This window comes from Mobula hypostoma, chromosome 18, assembly GCF_963921235.1.
Source record: "Mobula hypostoma chromosome 18, sMobHyp1.1, whole genome shotgun sequence".
NCBI lineage: Eukaryota > Metazoa > Chordata > Chondrichthyes > Myliobatiformes > Myliobatidae > Mobula > Mobula hypostoma.
In genome coordinates, this window is record NC_086114.1 from 2,609,332 (window position 1) to 2,629,408 (window position 20,077).

Genomic DNA, 20,077 nt, shown 5'->3' on the forward strand with positions numbered 1-20,077 from the left:
GTTCACTGTGCCAAAAGCCTCCTTCACCACCCTGCCTGCCTGTGATGCCACTTATTTGCAGGTTGAGTAGGTGGTGAGAAAGGCAAATGCAGTGTTAGCATTCATTTCGCGATAACTAGAATATAAAAGCAAGGATATAATGGTGAGACTATAAAGAATTGATGAGGCCACACTTGGGGATTTGTGAGCCCCTTATCCAAAAAAAGGATGTACTGTCATTGGAGAGGGTTCAAAGGAAGCTCATGAAAATTATTCCAGGATTGTAAGGCTTAACATATGACGAGCATTTGATGGTTCTGGGCCTGTACTCATTGGAATTCAGAAGAATGAAGAGGGGATCTCATTGAAACCTACCAAAATGTTGAAAGGCCTCAATAGAGTGATGTGGAGATTATGTTTTTTATTTGGGGGGGGGGGTCTAAGACCAGAGGATGCAGCCTTAGAATAGAGGGACACCAATTTAGAATGGAGATAGGAGGAATTTCTTTAGCCAGAGAGTGGTGAATCTATGGAATTCGTTGCCCCAGGTGGCTGTGGAGGCAAATTATTGGATATATTTAAGGCAGAGGTTGATAGATTCTTGATTAGTCAGGGCATGAAGGGATATGGCTGGAAGGCAGGAGATTGGGGCTGAGAGGAAAAGTGGATCAGCCACGATGAAGTAGTGGAACAGAGTCAATGGGACAAATAGCATAATTCTGCTCCTACATCCTGTGGCATTAGGGTCTGTTATTTGCAAGGATTCCAAGCTGCTGTGGTGGGAAATGAACTTATATATCTGGATCAATGTCCAACCCCTCTTGCTGCAGGACAAGTCGTTTCACTGCTCTACTGCTACACTCCAGGAGCAATAGATTACACTCCACACTCAGAATAATATTAAGCATGAACTAGACGAGCAGCAGGGCCTGTTTCTGTGCTGTGATGTCCTGTTTTGTTCTCAAGGCAGGGAAATATGAATCGGACTGGGAGTGCAGAACCCACAGACACTTGATGCAATCAATATGCACAGACATACTGACACAGTTATGAAGACAATAGACAATAGGTGCAGGAGTAGGCCATTCGGCCCTTTGAGCCAGCACCGCCATTCACTGTGATCATGGCTGATCATCCACTATCAGTATTCAGTTCCTGCCTTATCCCCATAACCTTTGATTCAGCTATCTTTATGAGCTCTATCTATCTCTTTCTTGAAAGCATCCAGAGACTTGGCCTCCACAACCTTCTGGGGCAGAGCATTCCATATATCCACCACTCTCTGGGTCATAAAGTTTTTCCTCAACTCCGTTCTAAATGGCCTACCCCTTATTCTTAAACTGTGGCCTCTGGTTCTGGACTCACCCATCAGTGGGAACATGCTTCCTGCCTGCAGCGTGTCCAATCCCTTAATAATCTTATATGTTTCAATAAGATCCCCTCTCAGCCTTCGAAATTCCAGAGTATACAAGCCCAGTTGCTCCAATCTTTCGGCGTATTACAGTCCCGCCATCCCGGGAATTAACCTTGTGAACCTACGCTGCACTCCCTCAATAGCAAGAATGTCCTTCCTCAAATTTGGAGACCAAAACAGCACACAGTACTCCAGGTGTGGTCTCACCAGGGCCCTGTACAGCTGCAGAAGGACCTCTCTGCTCTTATACTCAATTCCCCTTGTTATGAAGGCCAGCATGAAGAAGACACACCAGCAGCTACACTTCATTAGGTTTCAGGAGGTTCAGTCTAGCAAATTTCTACAGAGGTACTGCGGTGAGCACTCTGACTGGATGCATCACCGTCGGGCATGAAAGGACCAACGCACAGAAAAAGCTGCAGAGGGCTGCAGCCTCAGCCTCCTCCATCACGGGCACGAGCTCCCTACCACCAATGACTCTTACAAAAGGCAATGCCTCAGGAAGGCTGGACCCAAGCTTCTGGGACATGCCCTCTTCTCATTGCTACCGCCGAGGAGCTGGTACACAAGCTTGAAGAGCCACCCTCAAGGGATTTTCCTCGCCACCATCAGATGTCTCAATGCTTCAGGAGCCCATGAACACGTTCTCCTTATTTACTATCTTTTTCCATACGTATTCTGATTGCAATTTATAGTAGTTTTTATTGCCTTGCATTTACAGCTGCCACAAAACAGCAAGTTTCACGGCATATGTCAGTGATAATACATTAAACCTGACTCTGAATGCGACAGGTGAAAGGGCCCACCGCAGTCACTGTCCTCTGCAGGTTTTGTTAGAGAATAGGGAAGGATTTATAATGTGGTGGATCAGAGAGGAACATTCTTGGTCACAGTCTTTACTCACTGATTGCTTCCTGTGATCTGTGCATTGCAGAACATAATTATGTTAACCCATTCCACAGGTCTGGACCGATTAAATATCTGCTGGAACCTTGGGCTCAATCTAACTGAATCTGGCAGGACTGCTGACTACAGTGTTGGGAGCTACACACCACTGCTTCCTCTGGCCACTACACAGTTATGGAACATGTCTAACCCTTGTTTGATCATTGCATCAAGAAAGTTTAGCAGTGATTTCTCACAATCCTGAAGGAGGGCTGCACATTTTTGGTACCTCTGGTCCCAAGGCTGTTTCATCCATCCTGGTCTCACTCCCGAAAGGATCATCAGCCTTCATTAAAAGGGCAAGTGAAGTTAAATGGGCCATTTCTATGGACCAGTGCCCTCTCCTATCAGATTCCATCTTCTTCAGCCTTTTAGCTCTTCCATCTATCACCTTCCAGCTTCTTACATTATCTCCCCCCTTTTCCACCCCTCATCTTCCACAGATTCACAACCCTCTGGATAAAGACATTCCTCCTCATCTCTGTTGTAAATGTACGTCCCTCTATTCTGAGGCTGTGTCCTCTGGTCCTCGATCCCACCACCATAGGAAGCATTGTCTCCACATCCACTCTGTCAAGGCCTTTCATTAATCAATTAGTTTCAATGAATCCATAATCCCAGCACCTGTGCATACATGTGGGTATTGACAATAAGCTTGACTTTGCCTTTGACTTTAGAACAACACCGAGAGGAACGTGGCTTCTGTTTAACTGTCTGCACAGGGTCTGTTATTTCAGTTAGCAATACTTAAGCAGTTTGCAACATTATTATTCTTTTGTGACTTCTGTTCCACTTGCAGGATGGAATATCTTAAATAACTTCCACTTTACTGTGATCTGAGATAAACTTGGCCAATGTCTGCAATATCCTCTTGAGCAACACTCTCCTTTCCTGAAAACTACTGAGCAGATCTGCAGACTTAGACAATAGAATTATCTGGGGCTTTCTGTTGATGCCTGAGGTAGCTAAGTGGCGATTTACTGAATGGATATAAAAATCTTTAAAGAAGTGAGAATTCTGTGGCTGCTGCCAAAGAGTGAGGCAACTCACATGGGTTGCTCTCCAGCTAACCCAGCCCATGAAGGAAGTGGGGTTTCTGACCTGGGACAAAATTGTCCTCGAGACATTCCCTTCTTAGCTCAAAAGTGGAACTGAAATTCTGTGACTGATTGCGTAAATCTGCAATAAAAGCAGAAAGTGTTGGTGATTGTCAGCAGGCTGAGCAGTATCTGAGGAGAGGAAAAACGGGGTCAATGTTTCATTGAAGATAGAACACTACAGCATAGTAGAGTATAGATTTTGGCCTATGATGTTGTATCCTCCTTTTAACCTACTCTAAGATCAATCTAATCCTTCCCTCCTACATAGCCCTCCCTTGTTCTACCATCCATGTGCCTATCTAGAGTTTCTAAAATGTCCGGAATGTATCTGCCTCTATCACTACCCCAGCAGGATGTTCCATGCAACCGTCACTCTCTGTAACAAACTCTCTCTGTTATTCCCCCTATATTTTCCTCCAAACACTTACGCCTGGGAAAAAATCTCTGGCTATCCACGTGATCTATTCCTGTTATGATTTTGTACACCTCTATCGAGTCATCAAAAGTGAAAAGCCCTAGCTCGCTCAAACTTTACTCATAAGACATGCTTTCTAATCCAAGCAGCATCCTAGCAAATCTTCTCTGCACCCTCTTTAAAGCTTCCACGTTCTTCCTATAATGAGGTCAAGTCAAGTCAAGTCAAGTTACTTTTGATTGTCATTTTGACCATAACTGCTGGTACAGTACACAGTAAAAATGAGACAACGTTTTTCAGGACCATGGTGCTGCATGAAACAATACAAAAACTACACTGAACTACGTAAAACAACACAAAAACTACACTAGACTACAGACCTACCCAGGACTGCATAAAGTGCACAAAACAGTGCAGGCATTACAATAAATAATAAACAAGACAATAGGCACAGTAGAGGGCAGTAGGTTGGTGTCAGTCCAGGCTCTGGGTATTGAGGAGTCTGATGGCTTGGGGGAAGAAACTGTTACATAGTCTGATCGTGAGAGCCCGAATGCTTCGGTGCCTTTTGCCAGATGGCAGGAGGGAGAAGAGTTTGTATGAGGGATGCGTGGGGTCCTTCACAATACTGTTTGCTTTGCGGATGCAGTGTGTGGTGTAAATGTCTGTAATGGTGGGAAGAGAGACCCCGATGATCTTCTCAGCTGACCTCACTATCTGCTGCAGGGTCTTGCGATCGAGATGGTGCAATTTTCGAACCAGGCAGTGATGCAGCTGCTCAGGATGCTCTCAATACAACCTCTGTAGAATGTGGTGAGGATGGGGGGTGGGAGATGGACTTTTCTCAGCCTTCGCAGAAAGTAGACACGCTGCTGGGCTTTCTTTGCTATGGAGCTGGTGTTGAGGGACCAGGTGAGATTCTCCGCCAGGTGAACACCGAGAAATTTGGTGCTCTTAACGATCTCTATGGAGGAGTCGTCGATGTTCAGCGGAGAGTGGTCGCTCCTTGTCCTTCTGAAGTCAATAACCATCTCTTTTGTTTTGCTCACATTCAGAGACAGGTTGTTGGATCTGCACCAGTCCGTTAGCCACTGCACCTCCTCTCTGTATGCTGACTCATTGTTCTTGCTGATGAGACCCACCAGAACTGAACACAAAATTCCAAGTGTGGTCTAATGGGGTCATGAAACTGGAGAACGAGGGAGGAATGGTGTTTTAAGCTGTAGAAAGGGACACAGTAAACACAATGCTACTTGTTTATGTGCCAGCCTGCTTTGGGCCGACTGATTGCAGATGTAATTGGCCCAATAAACATAAAATGAATATGGTCAATCAAGGTAATTCAAGGTCCAATATTAGATTAGCAACTAAAATCTCAGTTGTGGAGAGAAGAAATCACATCAAACTTTCCCAGCAATGAACTTTTATCACCAAATTCAGATCTGCAGGGTTTAGTTTCAACCTGGCACTATTTTATTGCACTTAAGATAACATGAATGAATCAAAGAATACAACAGTTACAACCATCTAGATTCAGGGAAGAAGCTGTACACCGACTTTCAAAAAATCATGTGATCTGTTGACAGCCACTGTGAACGACTCTGTGGCACCACTGAACCTGGTTACAAAAAAAAATGCTTGAAATACTTTCTGCTACTAAGCTCATTGCTTCCACTTTATCACATGACTACTTCTGTAAAGTGTAATAAGAATCATATCAAAAAGAATTTGCAGTGTAATAAGAAACATATCAAAAATAATTTGTAAGGAATTTCAACACAGGAATGAAAACTAATCCATTCTAAAGTAAATTAGTTCAATAAAGTTCAGTGATAAGGAACAAGTCATTGCAGGAGTAGGTCATCTGACCCTCAAGCCTACGGTTTATCTCACCATTTCATAAGATCATTACAGATTTGATTGTCATCTTAACTTTTGCATTTCTACTGACCCGCAGTGAACTGGCACATTTCTACTTATGGAGGAAAATCCCTCTATCTCAAAGTTGGTGTTTATGTATTTTATCCCATACCTGCACTTTTATTTTTATATCATTCTTTATTCTTCATGGTTGTTGTTTTTTGTTGCATGTTTTTGAGGAGGAGGATTCAAAAGATTCCCAGACCTCTGAGAAAAAAAAACACTTCTTCTCTGTCTTACATAGACAACCGTTGCTGTTAAACAGTGCTCCCTCTTCTGAAGTTCTCTCACAAGAGGAAACCTCCTTTTGGCATCCGCCCTGACAGGATCTTGCAGGTTTTGAACAAGGACTAAGGATCACCATTATTCACCGTATACATTTCCATGTATTAGGAATGTGCTGTGGGGTGTTGGCCAGAGAGTGACATGCAGCAAAAACCAACATTCAACAATTACAAAGATTAAAGAATTTTATAAAAATCAAGCTAGAGGTTAAAGTACAGATATGGAATAAATTGTGCATAAATAAATAAATATCAGCATCTATTTACAATGTAAACAGAATTATAAAAATTGGTTTAAAGCGTTTACAGCGCAGTGACATGGGTAATATATAGTAGGGTGTATGGGGGGGGTACTAACTAGAATGGTTGATCAGATTAATTTAAACGCAAACAACAGGAATTCTGCAGATGCTGGAAATTCAAGCAACACACATCAAAGTTGCTGGTGAACGCAGCAGGCCAGGCAGCATCTATAGGAAGAGGCGCAGTCGACGTTTCAGGCCGAGACCCTTCGTCAGGACTGACGAAGGGTCTCGGCCTGAAACGTCGACTGCGCCTCTTCCTATAGATGCTGCCTGGCCTGCTGCGTTCACCAGCAACTTTGATGTGTGTTGATCAGATTAATTGCCTGGGGGAAGAAACTTTTAAGATGGCATGAAGTTTTTGTTTTAATAGCCCAACAGTGCTTTCCAGAAGAGAGCCTTTGGAAAAGGCAGTTTGAAGGGTGGGTAGTGCCCATGGCTGAGCTGAGGATTGTACTAGTATGTTCTCTCTCTTCTAAATTCCAGTTTGCAGACGATTTGAATGTTGGTTGTAACTGTGAGGAGGAAAACTTTTGACTAAAGGAAGATACGGATGGGCAAAGAAGTGACAAGTGAATTCAGTCCAGAGAAGTGCAGACAAGTGCATCTGAGGACCGGCAACAGGCAGGGGAGCCCGCAACAAATGGCACAATATTGAGTGGTGTGGAATTCTTAAAGGTCAAAGTCAAACTAAATTTATTATCATATATCACCTTCAGACTCATTTTCTTACAGGCATTCACAGGAAAATAAATTAAAAAAAAGAATTTATGAAAACTATACACAAACAAAAACGGACAAACCACCAACGTGCAAAACAATAATAACGCTGAGAACTGAGTTATAGAGTCCATGAGAGGGAGTCTGTAGGTTGTGGGATCAGTTTGGAGTTGAGCTGAGGCATTGAAGTTACCGACCCTGGTTCAGGCGCCTGATGGCTGTAGCAGCACTGGACATCAAGGACCGAGGTGGTGTTCTCCTTCACTGCCTGAGACAAAGAACACAAGTGGGGAACTTGTCTTGGGACAGCGCACAGGATGAACATTGTGAACATTACAGGAGAGATGAGACTGGCACAGAGAGGGTGGCAAGTTTGGAAAGCTCTTACACTGAGGAAATTCTGAAGAAGCTGGCGTTGTTCATCTCGAAACACAGGAAGCTGAAGGAGGATTAAATTCAGCAGTGTAAAATTCTGAGGAATATGGAGAGAGAGGGAGAGAATAGGAATGATCTAATTTCCCGAGCACATGAGTCAAAAGCCAATTTTAAAAGCGATGAGTATAAAAATTAAAAAGAGAAGAGGAGAGTTATTTTCCTATATTTCTGGAAGATACCCGCATCATGTACAAAGGGTGCTTGGTGAGTCATGAAGGGCCATGACTTTCAGGATAACAGACCCAATGCACGACAGCAGGACTGTAGATTAAAACGTGCTCTTCCAGTATCCCTTCTCCAGGATAATATCGAGGGGAGAAAGTGACCCAGTTACTGTATACAACAAACACCACTGTCCTAGGAAGGAGAGGAAAACAAAAATAAAACAAAATCACAAACCTCACAACTGTCAGAAAGAGAGAGATAGTGTGTGTGTGTGTGTGTGTGTGTGTGTGTGTGTGTCTGTATGAGTTTGTGTGTCTGTGTGTGACTGTATGTGTGTGTGTGTGTGTGTGTGAGTGTGACTGTGTGTGTGTTCCTCCAACCTGAGTGTGGCCTCATTGCGACAGTAGAGGAGTCCATGGATGAGATAGAATGATATGCTGAAACTGTATAAGACACTAGTGAGGCTTAATTTGGTGTATTTTGTGCATTTCTAGTCACCTACCTACAGGAAAGATGTAAATAAGGTTCAAAGAGTGCAGAGAAAATTTACAAATATGTTGCTAGATCTGAAGGACCTGGGTTACAGTGAATGATGGACTACATTAGGATTGTATTCTTTAGGACATAGAAGACTGAGAGAAGATTTGATAGAGGTACACAAAATTATGAGGGGTATAGATACGGTAACTGCAAACAGGCTTTTTCCACTGAGGTTTGGTGGGACAACAACCAGAGGTCATGGGTTAAGGGTGAAAGGGAGAAGTTGAACTGGAACATGAGGGGAAACTTCACCTCTCAGAGGTTTGTTAGAGTGTGAAATGAGTTGCCAGCACAAGTGGTGCATTCGAGCTTGAGTTCAACATTTAAGAGAAGCTTGGTTAGGTACATGGATAGTAGGGGTAAGGAGGGCTATGGTCTTGGAGCAGGTCAAGGTTCAAGATTCAGGATCCATTTATTATCAAAGAATGTATAAATTATACAACCTTGAGATTTGCTTGCTCACAGGTAGCCACAAAGCCTGAAAGAACCCAAATAAAGAAATAAAAAATAAAAATAAAAATAAATAACCATCAATGCTCAAGAGAAAGAAAAATAAATATAAAAGTCATACAAACAACTGAAGCGTACAACATTTTCAAACCCAAATCGAGTCCTCAGATCCAAAGCCCGGAGCAGACCGGAGTAGGCCCAAAACCCGGCTTATCAGTTCATCATATTGGCGGACACGGAGCACAGCATCTAAGACAGTTTTCATAGCCTCACTGCCATGGAATGACCATCACAGTTAACATGCAAAATCTGCTCTTGCCTCCGATTCTGACACCGTTTTTTCAGCCTATCTGGGCTGGTGTTTAAATTGACCCAATGACGGAACAGCAAAAGGCTCTGTGCCCTGAACATCGGGGAGAGTGAGTGAAATTGGTTCTCGCCTCTGATCTGGGCTGATATTTAAATTGTCTAAACAGCACATTGTACCTTGCACTTGGACCCAGGCACCGCTGCTGTGAAAGGCCCTGGGCTAGGGTTGCCAACTTTCTCACTCCCAAATAAGGGACAAAAGTAGCAGTCAAATATGGGGCACTTGTGTTTACCCCGAGAAAAACTACCATGACCATGAAGCCTTGCGCGGGCACCTGTGTGTGCATGCGTGACGTGTGCATGCGTGTACGTGCTGATTTTTTTCTACAAATCACCCATGACGAGGGTGAGTGGGATCCTTCATGACGTTACAGAGCCTTTTCTGGCACCTTTCTGTGTACATGTCCTTGATGGTAGGTAGGTTGGTGCCAGTAATGCTTTGTCCAGATGTATTCTGAGAAATGAAGTCTGTTGCTGTATCCTTGAGCTCCAGCAGTGTCATTACTGTAAGAAGGTGACTCATCACAGAGAACATTTCTATTCAGAAATGGTTAGTACCAGCCTTTCCTGGAGTTCCAGCCTGTGAACTCACAGGAACCACGGTTCAGTGCTCCCTCTCACTACCATCACCCACCCCTACATCCCCGTTCCGGGTTCATTCCCACTGCCATAGAAGAACATAAATCATTTGTGTTTCAGATGTGGAGGTGTGGATGAGATCTGCTGAGCAGATGTATTGGCCTGGATTCTGGCATCTCCCCTTCCCTTCCAGCCCTGAAGAAGGGTCTTGGCACAAAACATTGACTGTTTATTCATTCCCATAGATGCTGCCTGACCTGCTGAGTTCCTCCAACATTTTGTGTGTGTTGCTTTGGACTGGCCTTGAGGTGCTGAGCAGCTCCTTCCTGGCTTGGCCATAACTGGGAAGGACACCTTGTTTCAAATACTCATGCAAGTTCATCTCTTGGTGAAACTGGTGATGGGTAAAACCATGTGAATGGAAAATGATGATTTAATCATTAACACAATGGAGAATTACAGAACCTATTTCCTCAGATTACAGTCTGAGAGAAACACTTTTGACAGTGTCAGCGGACATTACACATGATTTCATCACCCTATGCATCACGATACAGTGTTGTGCAAACTGACAAGCCGGCGTGAATGCGTGTCCTACCTCTTTATGCCTTAACTGGAAACTCTTCCCCTCTTGGTAGCAGTTGTAGGTCTTCAGAAGCGTTAACAGTTCTGACCTGGATCATGAAGATAAAATGCAGATTATTAAATGTTAAATATGATAATGATATCTATAAGTAAATTAATTAAGGTAGACACAAACACAAGAGATTCTGCAGATGCTGGAAATCCAGAGCAACACACACAAAATGCTGGAGGAACTCAGCAGCTCAGGCAGCATCTATGGAAATGAATAAACAGTGGACATTTTGGGCCAAGACCCTTCTTCAGGCCTGGAAAGGAAGGGGTAAGACACCGAAATAAGAAGGTGGCAAAGAAGGGAAGGAGGACAATCTAGGTGGTGATAGGTAAAACCTGACGGATTTGGGAGGGGGGAGGAAGTAAGAAGCTGGGAGGTGATAGGTGGAAAAGGTAAAGGGCTGGAGAAGAAAGAATCTAATAGGAGAGAGAGTGGACCATGGGAGGAAGGGGAGGTGATAGGCAGGTGAGGAGGACAGGTATACACAGCAGATGTTGGAATCTGGAGCAAAGAACAATCTACTGGAAGTAGTTGAGTGAACATGGCCTTTTCTCCTTGGAGCGACGGAGAATGAGAGGTGACCTGACAGAGGTGTATAAGATGATGAGGTGCATTGATCATGTGGATAGTCAAAGGCTGAGATGGCTAACCCGAGGGGGCACAGTTTTAAGGTGTTTGAAAATAGGTACTGAGGAGATGTCAGGGGTAAATTCTTCACACAGAGAGTGATGGGTGTGTGGAATGCACTGCTGGCGGCAGCAGTGGAAACGGATACAAGAGGTTCTTTTAAGAGCCTCAGCAAACATTGTGGGCTGAAGGGCCTGTAATGTGTCGTAAGTTTCTATGTTCTATGTAACTCTGGTGGTCAGGGAGTATTTGCTGGGGGGAGGACTGGTTGAGACCCTATTCTGGTCCTAATGAAGCTCTAAACCCAAAACAGCGAACATTCCTCTCCTCCCATATACCCCTTGTACCTCAGGCATTCTCTCTTCTCCCCTCCCATCAGGGAGAATATACAAAGGCTTGAGAGCATTTTCAAGCATGTTGAAGCTTGAGAAAATGTACCACCAGGCTCAAGGACAGCTTCTACCCTGCTGTTATCTGACTCTTGGACGAACCTCCTGTACACTAAAGCTAAACTCTATTTTTTCAGTCTGCCTCATGGTGGCCCTTGCATTTTATTTGTCTTCTATGTCTTAGGGTGAAGCAGGAAAGATAAATCAGCCTCTGTTTATTTTTGAGTAGATGACATAAGGTTCTTGAGACCATGGAGACCATGGTCTGGAGGCCTGGCCTGCAATTGGAGAAGTGTCCGTGTTGTGTGTGTGTGTGTGTGGGGGGGGGGCGGTGTACAGGAGCTTGTCTCACTGTTGCTGCTTTCATTGCTTAGTCTGTTCTGTGTTGTTCTGCTGAGCATTGTGATGATGCATGTTGTCCCCAGCACATGTGCTGGTTGTAAACATAAATGACACATTTCACTGTGCGGTACATTTGAACGTACATGCGATAAGTAAATCTGAATTTGAACATGTATCTCAAGACATTTCATTTCTACAGTGTTACTTTATATTTGTTTTCACATGGTGATGGGAGCCACAGACATCGTGTCTCTACTTTCCCTTTTAATCACTCCAATCACTCACTTCCGTCTTGAGAGGCTGTGGCAACATCTTGCTCTAAATAATGAACTGGATGTAGTTTCCATTCATAAAATTATGGATAACATAACCATAACCAATGACCCTTCTGACTGAATGAAAGATGCACAATCCAGTATCTTTCTGACAAAGAAGGCTGCAGATGCAGGAAAGGTGCTCAAGGAACTCAGCAGGTCAGGCAGCATCTGCAGGGGGAGAAAAGTCAGTCAGTGCTTTGGGTCCAGATGGGCGGCCTCAGCCCAAAACAACGACTGTCCAATTCCTCCCACAGATGCCGCCTGACCCACTGAGTTTCTCCAGCAGTTTGTGTATTGATCCGTTCTTTTGCCAACAATTCTATTGAAAAATGTTTCTAAATACTGACATTTCATTGGTATAGAAACACAAATGCCCACGAACACAGGCAGCAGAAAGTGGTGGACACAGCTCAATCCATGACGGGAAAAGTCCTCCTCACCATTGAGCACATCTACAAGGAGCGCTATCACAAGAAAGCAGCGTCCATTATAAGACTTGAAAGAGGAGAAAATTAGGCGAATCAGCCCATTATGTCTGCTCCACCATTTCATCATAGCTGATCCATTTTCCCTCTCAACCCCATTCTCCTGCCTTCACCCAGCAACCTTTGATGCCCTTACAAATCAGGAACCTATCAAACTCACAGGACTTTACTTCACTCCCTCTCCTTCTGTCAGTATCACCTGTGACCTGCCACCTAAAAACTTCTTCCTCCCTGCCCCTCCACCATTTTACTTTGACTTCTCCCCTTCCTTTCCAGCCCTGATGAAGAGTCTTGACCTTAAACATTGACTGTATACTCTTTTCCATAGATGTTGCCTGGCCTGCTGAGTACCTCCATCATTTTGTTTGTGTTGCTTTGTAATTTCCAGCATCTGCAGATTTTCTCATGTTTTTGGACCTATCAAACTCTGCCTTAAATACACTGAAATCACCTGGCCTCCACAGTCAACTGTGGCAACGAATTCCACAGATTCGCTGCCCTCTGGCTAAAAAAATTCCTCCTCATCTTTGTTCTAAAGGGACATCCATCAATTCTGAGGCTGTGCCCTCTGATTGTAGACTCCATCCACAACAGGAAACATCCTCTCCACATCCACTCTATCAAGGCCTTTCAACACTGTATAGGTTTCAGTGATATCCCCCCATTCTTTTAAATTGTAGTGAGAACAGGCCCAGAGCATTCAAATGCTCTTCATAATATAATTGTTTCTTTCCACGAAACGCTCTCATGAACTTCCTCTGAACCCTTTCCAGAGTCGGCATATCCGTTGTCAGATAAGGGGCCCAAAACTGCCACAATACCCAAGTGAGGCCTCAACAGTGCTTTATGCTCCTTATACGATAATCACTTAATTCCTGGAATCGTTCTTGTGAAATTCCAGTAGACTGTCTGCAATAGCAGTAGATCCTTTCCTAAATAAGGAGCCCGAAACTGTTTACAATACTCCAGGTGCAGTCTGATGAATGCCTTATAAAGTCTCATTCTTACTTTTACTTTACTTTATTGTTGCCAAACAATTGATACTAGAGCGTACTACAATCATCATAGCGATATTTGATTCTGCGCTTCGCGCTCCCTGGATTACAAATCGATAGTAAATAGTAAAAATTTAAATTATAAATCATAAATAGAAAATAGAAAAATGGGAAGTAAGGTAGTGCAAAAAAACCGAGAGGCAGGTCCAGATATTTGGAGGGTACGGCCCAGATCCGGGTCAGGATCCGTTCAGCAGTCTTATCGCAGTTGGAAAGAAGCTGTTCCCAAATCTGGCTGTACGAGACTTCAAGCTCCTGAACCTTCTCCCGGAGGGAAGAGGGACGAAAAGTATGTTGGCTGCGTGGGTCGTGTCCTTGATTATCCTGGCAGCACTGCTCCGACAGCGTGCGGTGTAAAGTGAGTCCAAGGACGGAAGATTGGTTTGTGTGATGTGTTGGGCTGTGTTTATGATCTTCTGCAGTTTCTTCCGGTCTTGGACAGGACAACTTCCATACCAGGTTGTGATGCACCCTAGAAGAATGTTTTCTACGGTGCATCTATAAAAATTAGTGAGGGTTTTAGGGGACAGGACAAATTTCTTTAGCTTTCTCAGGAAGCATGGTGGGCCTTCTTGGCAGTGAACTCTGCTTGGTTACACCAAGTCAGGTCATTTGTGATATTGATCCCAAGGAAATTAAAGCTTTTGACCTGTTCCATTTGCGCACCACTGATGTAAATGGTGTCGTGCGATCCGCTACTCCTTCTGAAGTCAACAACCAATTCCTTCGTCTTGCTGACGTTGAGGGATAGGTTATTATCTTCACATCATGCCACCAGGTTCTTAATTTCCTTTCTGTACTCAAACTCATCATTACCCAGGATACGGCCTACAATTGCGGTGTCATCAGCAAACTTATTCAATGGAAACTTGGCTACACAATCATAGGTGTACAGTGAGTACAGCAGGGGGCTGAATACACAGCCTTGTGGGGCACCGGTGCTCAGAGTGATTGTAGAGGAGAGCTTGTCTCCTGTTTTTACAGCCTGGGTCCTGTCTGTGAGAAAGTTGAAGATCCAGCTGCAGATCTGAGTGCTAAGGCCCAGGTTCCGGAGCTTAGGAATCAGTTTATTTGGAATGATGGTATTAAAGGCAGAGCTGTAGTCAATGAAAAGGAGCCTTACATATGCATCTTTATTCTCCAGGTGCTCTAAGGAGGAATGTAGGGCCAGAGAGATGGCATCTGCCATAGACCTGTCGCTCCGGCAGGTGAATTGCAAAGCGTCAAGGTTGATCGGTAGGCTGTGGTTGATGTGTGCCATAACCAACCACTTGAACCACTTCATAGCAATTGATGTCAGAGCCACAGGTCAATAGTCATTCAGGCATGTCACCTTGCTCTTCTTCGGCACCAGGATTATCAGTGCCTTCTTAAAACACGAGGGGATCTTAGACTGAAGCAAGGAGCAGTTGAAGATTTCAGCATCTTGAAATGAATGCTAACATTGCATTTGCCTTCCTCACCACTGACTCAACCTGCAAATTAACCATTAGGCAATCCTACACACCGATTTCCAAATTCCCTTGCACCTCTGATTTTCGAATTTTCTCCCTATTTTGAAAATAGTCTTCACTTTTATTCCTTCTATCAAAGTGCATGGCCATACACTTCCGGATACTGTATTCCATCTGCCATATTTTTGTCCATTGTTCTAATCTGATCCAATCCTGCTGCAGTTTCCCTCCTTCCCCAACACTAACTGTCCCTTCACTTATCTTCATGTTGTCCACAAATCTTTTGCCACAAATCTATCAATTGTATCATTCAAATCATTGACATATAGTGTAAAAAGCAGTCCCAACACAGACCCCTGTGGTATACCACTCAACAGCGGGCAACTCAGCCAAACAGAAAGGTTCTCTTTATTCCCACTCTTTTCCTCCTGCCCATCATTCAATGCTCTGTCCAAGCTAGTACCTTTCCTGAAATACCACCGGCATTTATCTTGTTAAGCAGCCTCATGTGCAGCACCTTCATTGATAACAATTTCTTTGTGGAAAATTGTGGTAGCCGACCTTTGGAAACAATAAGGAGGTGAGTGAGGACGCGGCTGACTTGATGGTTGAGGTGTGCGGGTGCGATGTAGAATTGGAGCAAGGAGAAGTGGTTGGGACGAGGTTGAGACATGGTCGAGATGGAGTTGGGGCGTGCAAAGCGGAGAAAAATCGGAGCAGAGGAGTTTCAGAGCACATCCTCCCAAATCGAGAGTGAGGTTGGATCAATCTAAGATGCCAGGTCAATTTGGAAAGCAACACACATAAAAGTTGCTGGTGAACGCAGCAGGCCAGGCAGCATCTCTAGGAAGAGGTACAGTCGACATTTCGGGCCGAGACCCTTTGTCAGGACTAACTGAAAGAAGAGCTAGTAAGAGATTTGAAAGTGGGAGGGGTAGGGGGAGATCCAAAATGATAAGAGAAGACAGAAGGGGGAGGGATGGAGCCAAGAGCTGGACAGGTGATTGGCAAAGGGGATATGAGAGGATCATGGGACAGGAGGCCCAGGGAGAAAGACAAGGGGGGGGACCCAGAGGATGGGCAAGGGGTATAGTGAGAGGGACAGAGGGAGAAAAAGGAGAGTGAGAGAAAGAAAGAATGTGTGTATTTAAATAAATAACGGATGGGGTATGAGGGGGAGGTGGGGCATTAGCGGAAGTTAGAGAAGTCAATGTTCATGCCATCAGGTTGGAGGCTACCCAGACGGAATATATATTTTCAATTTGGAAAGGTTGCGTTTGGGCCTGAATGTGGCTGCCCGGGTCCCAGTGCAAGGGATGACCCATTGTTTGGACAATTTAAATGTTGAGCTAGAAGGATTGAAAAGGCTGGGTATCAGGACCAGAGGCAAGGGTGCTCTGCACTGTTTACTCTGCTCTCTGCAGCACTGAGGCTGTGGCCACCAACACAAATCAGCTGGAATCGCACATGGAATGGCTTATTATTGGAATAATAATAATTATTGAGTTGAGACCCTTCATCTGGACCAGAAACATCGACTGTCCATTTCCCTCCAGTGGATGTTGCCTGATCCTCTGAGAAACTTGTCTCTTGCTCCAGATTGAGCAAATTGTGTGTTGCTCCAGATTTCCTGCATCTGCAGTCTCTAGTGTCTCTAAAATACTAGATTGTGCATCTTTCATTCAGTCTGAAAGCTGATTTACCAGAAATTTTAAGAATGGAAACTGCTTACAATTCAAGATTTAAAACAAGATGTGGTCACAACCTCGTGAGACAGAAGTGAGCAGCTGGAGTGATTACAAGATTACGACGTCCGTGCCTAACAGCGTCTTTCAATAAGTATCCGTCATTCTATTTCTCTCATTCACTAAATAATTTTTGATACAATGTCTCTAGAATTGAGAAAAGTAAAATAAGACCTGATTTTAAAATAATCAGCAACCCCTGTATGTATCAGTGGTGCTGGTGTGGATATGGTTGAGAACTTCATGTTCCTAGCTGTAAACATCACCAGTAGCCTTGTCCTGGTCCTACCACAGAGACTCCACAGACAAGCAGGCTCACCATTAAATACTTCTTCAGAAGCCTCAGGAAATTTGACATTTGTCAGTTGACCCTCAAGGCTTGGAATGGTAACTGCTCCGCACAGAACTGCAAGAAAGAGCAGAGGTGTGGACACAACTCAGCACATCACAGGGACCAGCCTCTACACTTCCTACTGCCTCAGTAAAGCAGCCAGCGTAATCTAAGACCCCACCCCAGTCATTCTCTCTATTTTCTGCTCCCCACTGGGTAGAAGGTACCAATGAGCGAGGGAGGAAGGAAGAAAGGGAGGAAATGCCACGGAGAGAATTCTGACGGGTTGCATCACCTCTTGGTATGGGGGCTCCGATGCACAGGATCGAAAGAAGGCTGTAGACTCAGGCAGCTCCACCAAAGCACAAAGCACTAGCCTCTCCTGGTACCAAGCAAATCTTCAAAAGGCAGTGCCTCACGAAGGCGACATTCACCATGTAGGACCCTCACTGGAGGTCTCGCACTGTTCCCTCTCCCAGCAGTTCAAAATGGTAGCTCACCGCAGCCTTCCCAAGATCAACCAGGGATAGGCAATAAATGCTGCCATTGCTAGCAACACCCACCTTCGTAAACACACATTTTCACTCACACTGAAAGAGATTTGTGACTCAGATAGAGACACAGTTCTTCTGGAATACAGATGGTCAAAAATAAATGTCTTTACTCTAAAGAACTTGCTGGCTGTAGTTCAATTAGCGACTGCGTTTTACACTGATGGCACTCAGAAAGTAACTGCTCATAGTGTTTTGCATCTTGCAGTCATGAAAACACTAGAAAGATGCAAGTACTCTATAGTAGGGGGCGAGAGAGAGAGATGGGTGAGGGAGAGAGAGGGGGAGGGGAGGGGGGGAGAGGGGAAGAGAGGGGGAGGAAGGGGGAGAGAGAGAGGGGGGATAGAGATAGACAGATAGGTAGATAGATAGATAGATAGATAGATAGATAGATAGATAGATAGATAGATAGATAGATTAAGAAAAAGGGAGTTATGAAGTCCATCTGGCCCAGAGAAAATTGCCCAGATGCCAGAATAAGAGGGTAGGGGGAGGGGAAGGAGTACAAATTGGCAGGTGATAGGTGAGAGGTTAGATAGGTGATGGGGAGGAGGGATGAAGTGAGAATCTGGCAGGTTATAGATGAGAGGGTAGATAGGTGAGTGGGGGTTAGGGGAAGGAGTACAAGACGGTAGGTGGATAGGTGAGGGGTTAGATAGGTGATGGGGAGGAGGGATGAAGTGAGAATCTGGCAGGTGATAGGTGCTAAAGATCTAATGGGCTTGAAAGTAGGAACCTGATAGGAGAGGAAAGTGTATGTGTTGGTTGTTAACGCAAATGGCACATTTAATTGTTTTGAGGTACGTGATAAAGAAAGCTAAATTTGAATCTGAAAGTGATTGGCTTCACTTACTTTGAAATGAATTTCTCTTCGCTGATTTTAACAAGAGCAGTGTGCTGACTTCCCTCCATCTCTTCTTTATTGTTGACCCCTCTCTGAAATCCGTCTCCCTGAAAGAAAAGGGGGCTTGTTACATCACTAACAACCACTTCTGCCAACAATAACTTATCTTCTTCAAAAATAACATTCCAGGTAGAACCGGCCAGTGGTATGTATCACAGTAACCCTCAATCTCAGAGCAAAACAGAAGTCTGGGCATGTTTTGGAAATATCAGTCTGGTGATGAAAGATGGAAAGGAACTGAACATACAGCAAGTTACAACTAGTTAGATCATAACTTGGTCATACCAGTGACAGATATGTTAAATTAGCCTTATAGAATAGAGGAAGTACAATGCAGATTTACAGCAGCAATTCATTAAGTAACTCCATTTGTGTTGTGCATTAGAAATATTTCTCTTTCTCTACTTTCAAAAAGAACTTCAAGTTTAATCAGCCCCTTTTGAGGTTGAATCTGCAAAAAGAGAACCGAGTCTTATGAATCTGCTTTTGGAAATCAGTCATCAGACACCATTTTCACAATGTGCTCAGATCAGAAAAAGAGAGTCATTATCAGTAGGTAACACTCACAACACGCTGGAGGAACTCAGCAGGTTGGGCAGCACCCGTGGAAACGATGAGTCGACGTTTCGGGCCAGAACCCTTCATCAGGACTGAAGAGGGAAGGGGCAGAGGCCCTATAAAGAAGGTGGGGGGAGGGTTGGAAGGAGAAGGCTGGTAGGTTCAGTTGAAAAACCAGTAATTTGCCCCTTCCCTTTTCAGTCCTGACGAAGGGTTCCGGCCCGAAAGGTACATTCCAACCCTCCCCCACCTTCTTTATAGGGCCTCTGCCCCTTCCCTCTTCAGTCTTGACGAAGGGTTCTGGCCCTAAATGTCAACTCATCGTTTCCACGGATGCTGCCCGACCTGCTGAGTTCCTCCAGCGTGTTGTGAGTGTTGCTTTGATCCGAGCATCTGTAGATTATTTTGTGTTTATTATCAGTAGGTATGTGGTTAATACAGGAACTCGGACAAATCATTACGCCTTAGTAGATCAATGTACAGAAACAGTATACTGTTAACGGCAAGATCCTTAACAGTGTTGATGAGAGGAGGTATCCTGGAGTCCAAGTTCATAACTCCCTGAAAGTGTCTACACAGGTTGACGGGGTGGTTAAGAAGGCCTATGGCATACTTGCCTTTATCAGTCGAGGCACTGAGTTCAAAAGTTGTGGTGCAGCTTTATAAAACTCCAGCATCTGGAGTATTGCATACAGTTCTGGTCTCCTCATTATAGGAAGGATGTTGACGTTTTGGAGGGGTGCAGAAGAGATTTACCAAGATTGCCTGGATTAGACAGCATGTGCAATAATGAGCGGTTGGGCAAACTCGGGTTGTTTTCTCTGGAGTGTTGGAGGCTGAGGGGAGATCTGATAGAGGTTTATAAGATTTTGAGTGGCACAGATAGAGTAGACAGCGAGTTTCTTTTATCCAGGGTTGAAATGTCTAATACCAGAGGGTGAGGGTGGGGGGGGGGAATTTCAAAAGAGATGCGAGGGGTCTGGAATGTGCTGCCTGGGGTGGTGGTAGAGGCAAATACATTAGAGATTTTTAATGGACATTTAGATAGGCACATGAATGTGAGCA

At 44.4% G+C, this 20,077-nt stretch overlaps 1 protein-coding gene across 2 annotated transcripts in view; it reads right to left on the reverse strand.

Moving 5' to 3' along the window:
- Positions 1-20,077, reverse strand: part of rassf4a (Ras association domain family member 4a) — a 327,866-nt gene that overhangs the window by 78,880 nt on the left and 228,909 nt on the right. For both annotated transcript variants that reach the window (XM_063070316.1, XM_063070317.1), the window contains exons 3-4: positions 18,404-18,501; positions 10,216-10,291 (exon numbers count right to left, since the gene is read on the reverse strand). In XM_063070316.1, coding sequence (XP_062926386.1) covers positions 10,216-10,291; positions 18,404-18,462 — 135 coding nt within the window. In that variant the 5' untranslated portion in view covers positions 18,463-18,501. The remainder of the gene's footprint in view (positions 1-10,215; positions 10,292-18,403; positions 18,502-20,077) is intronic.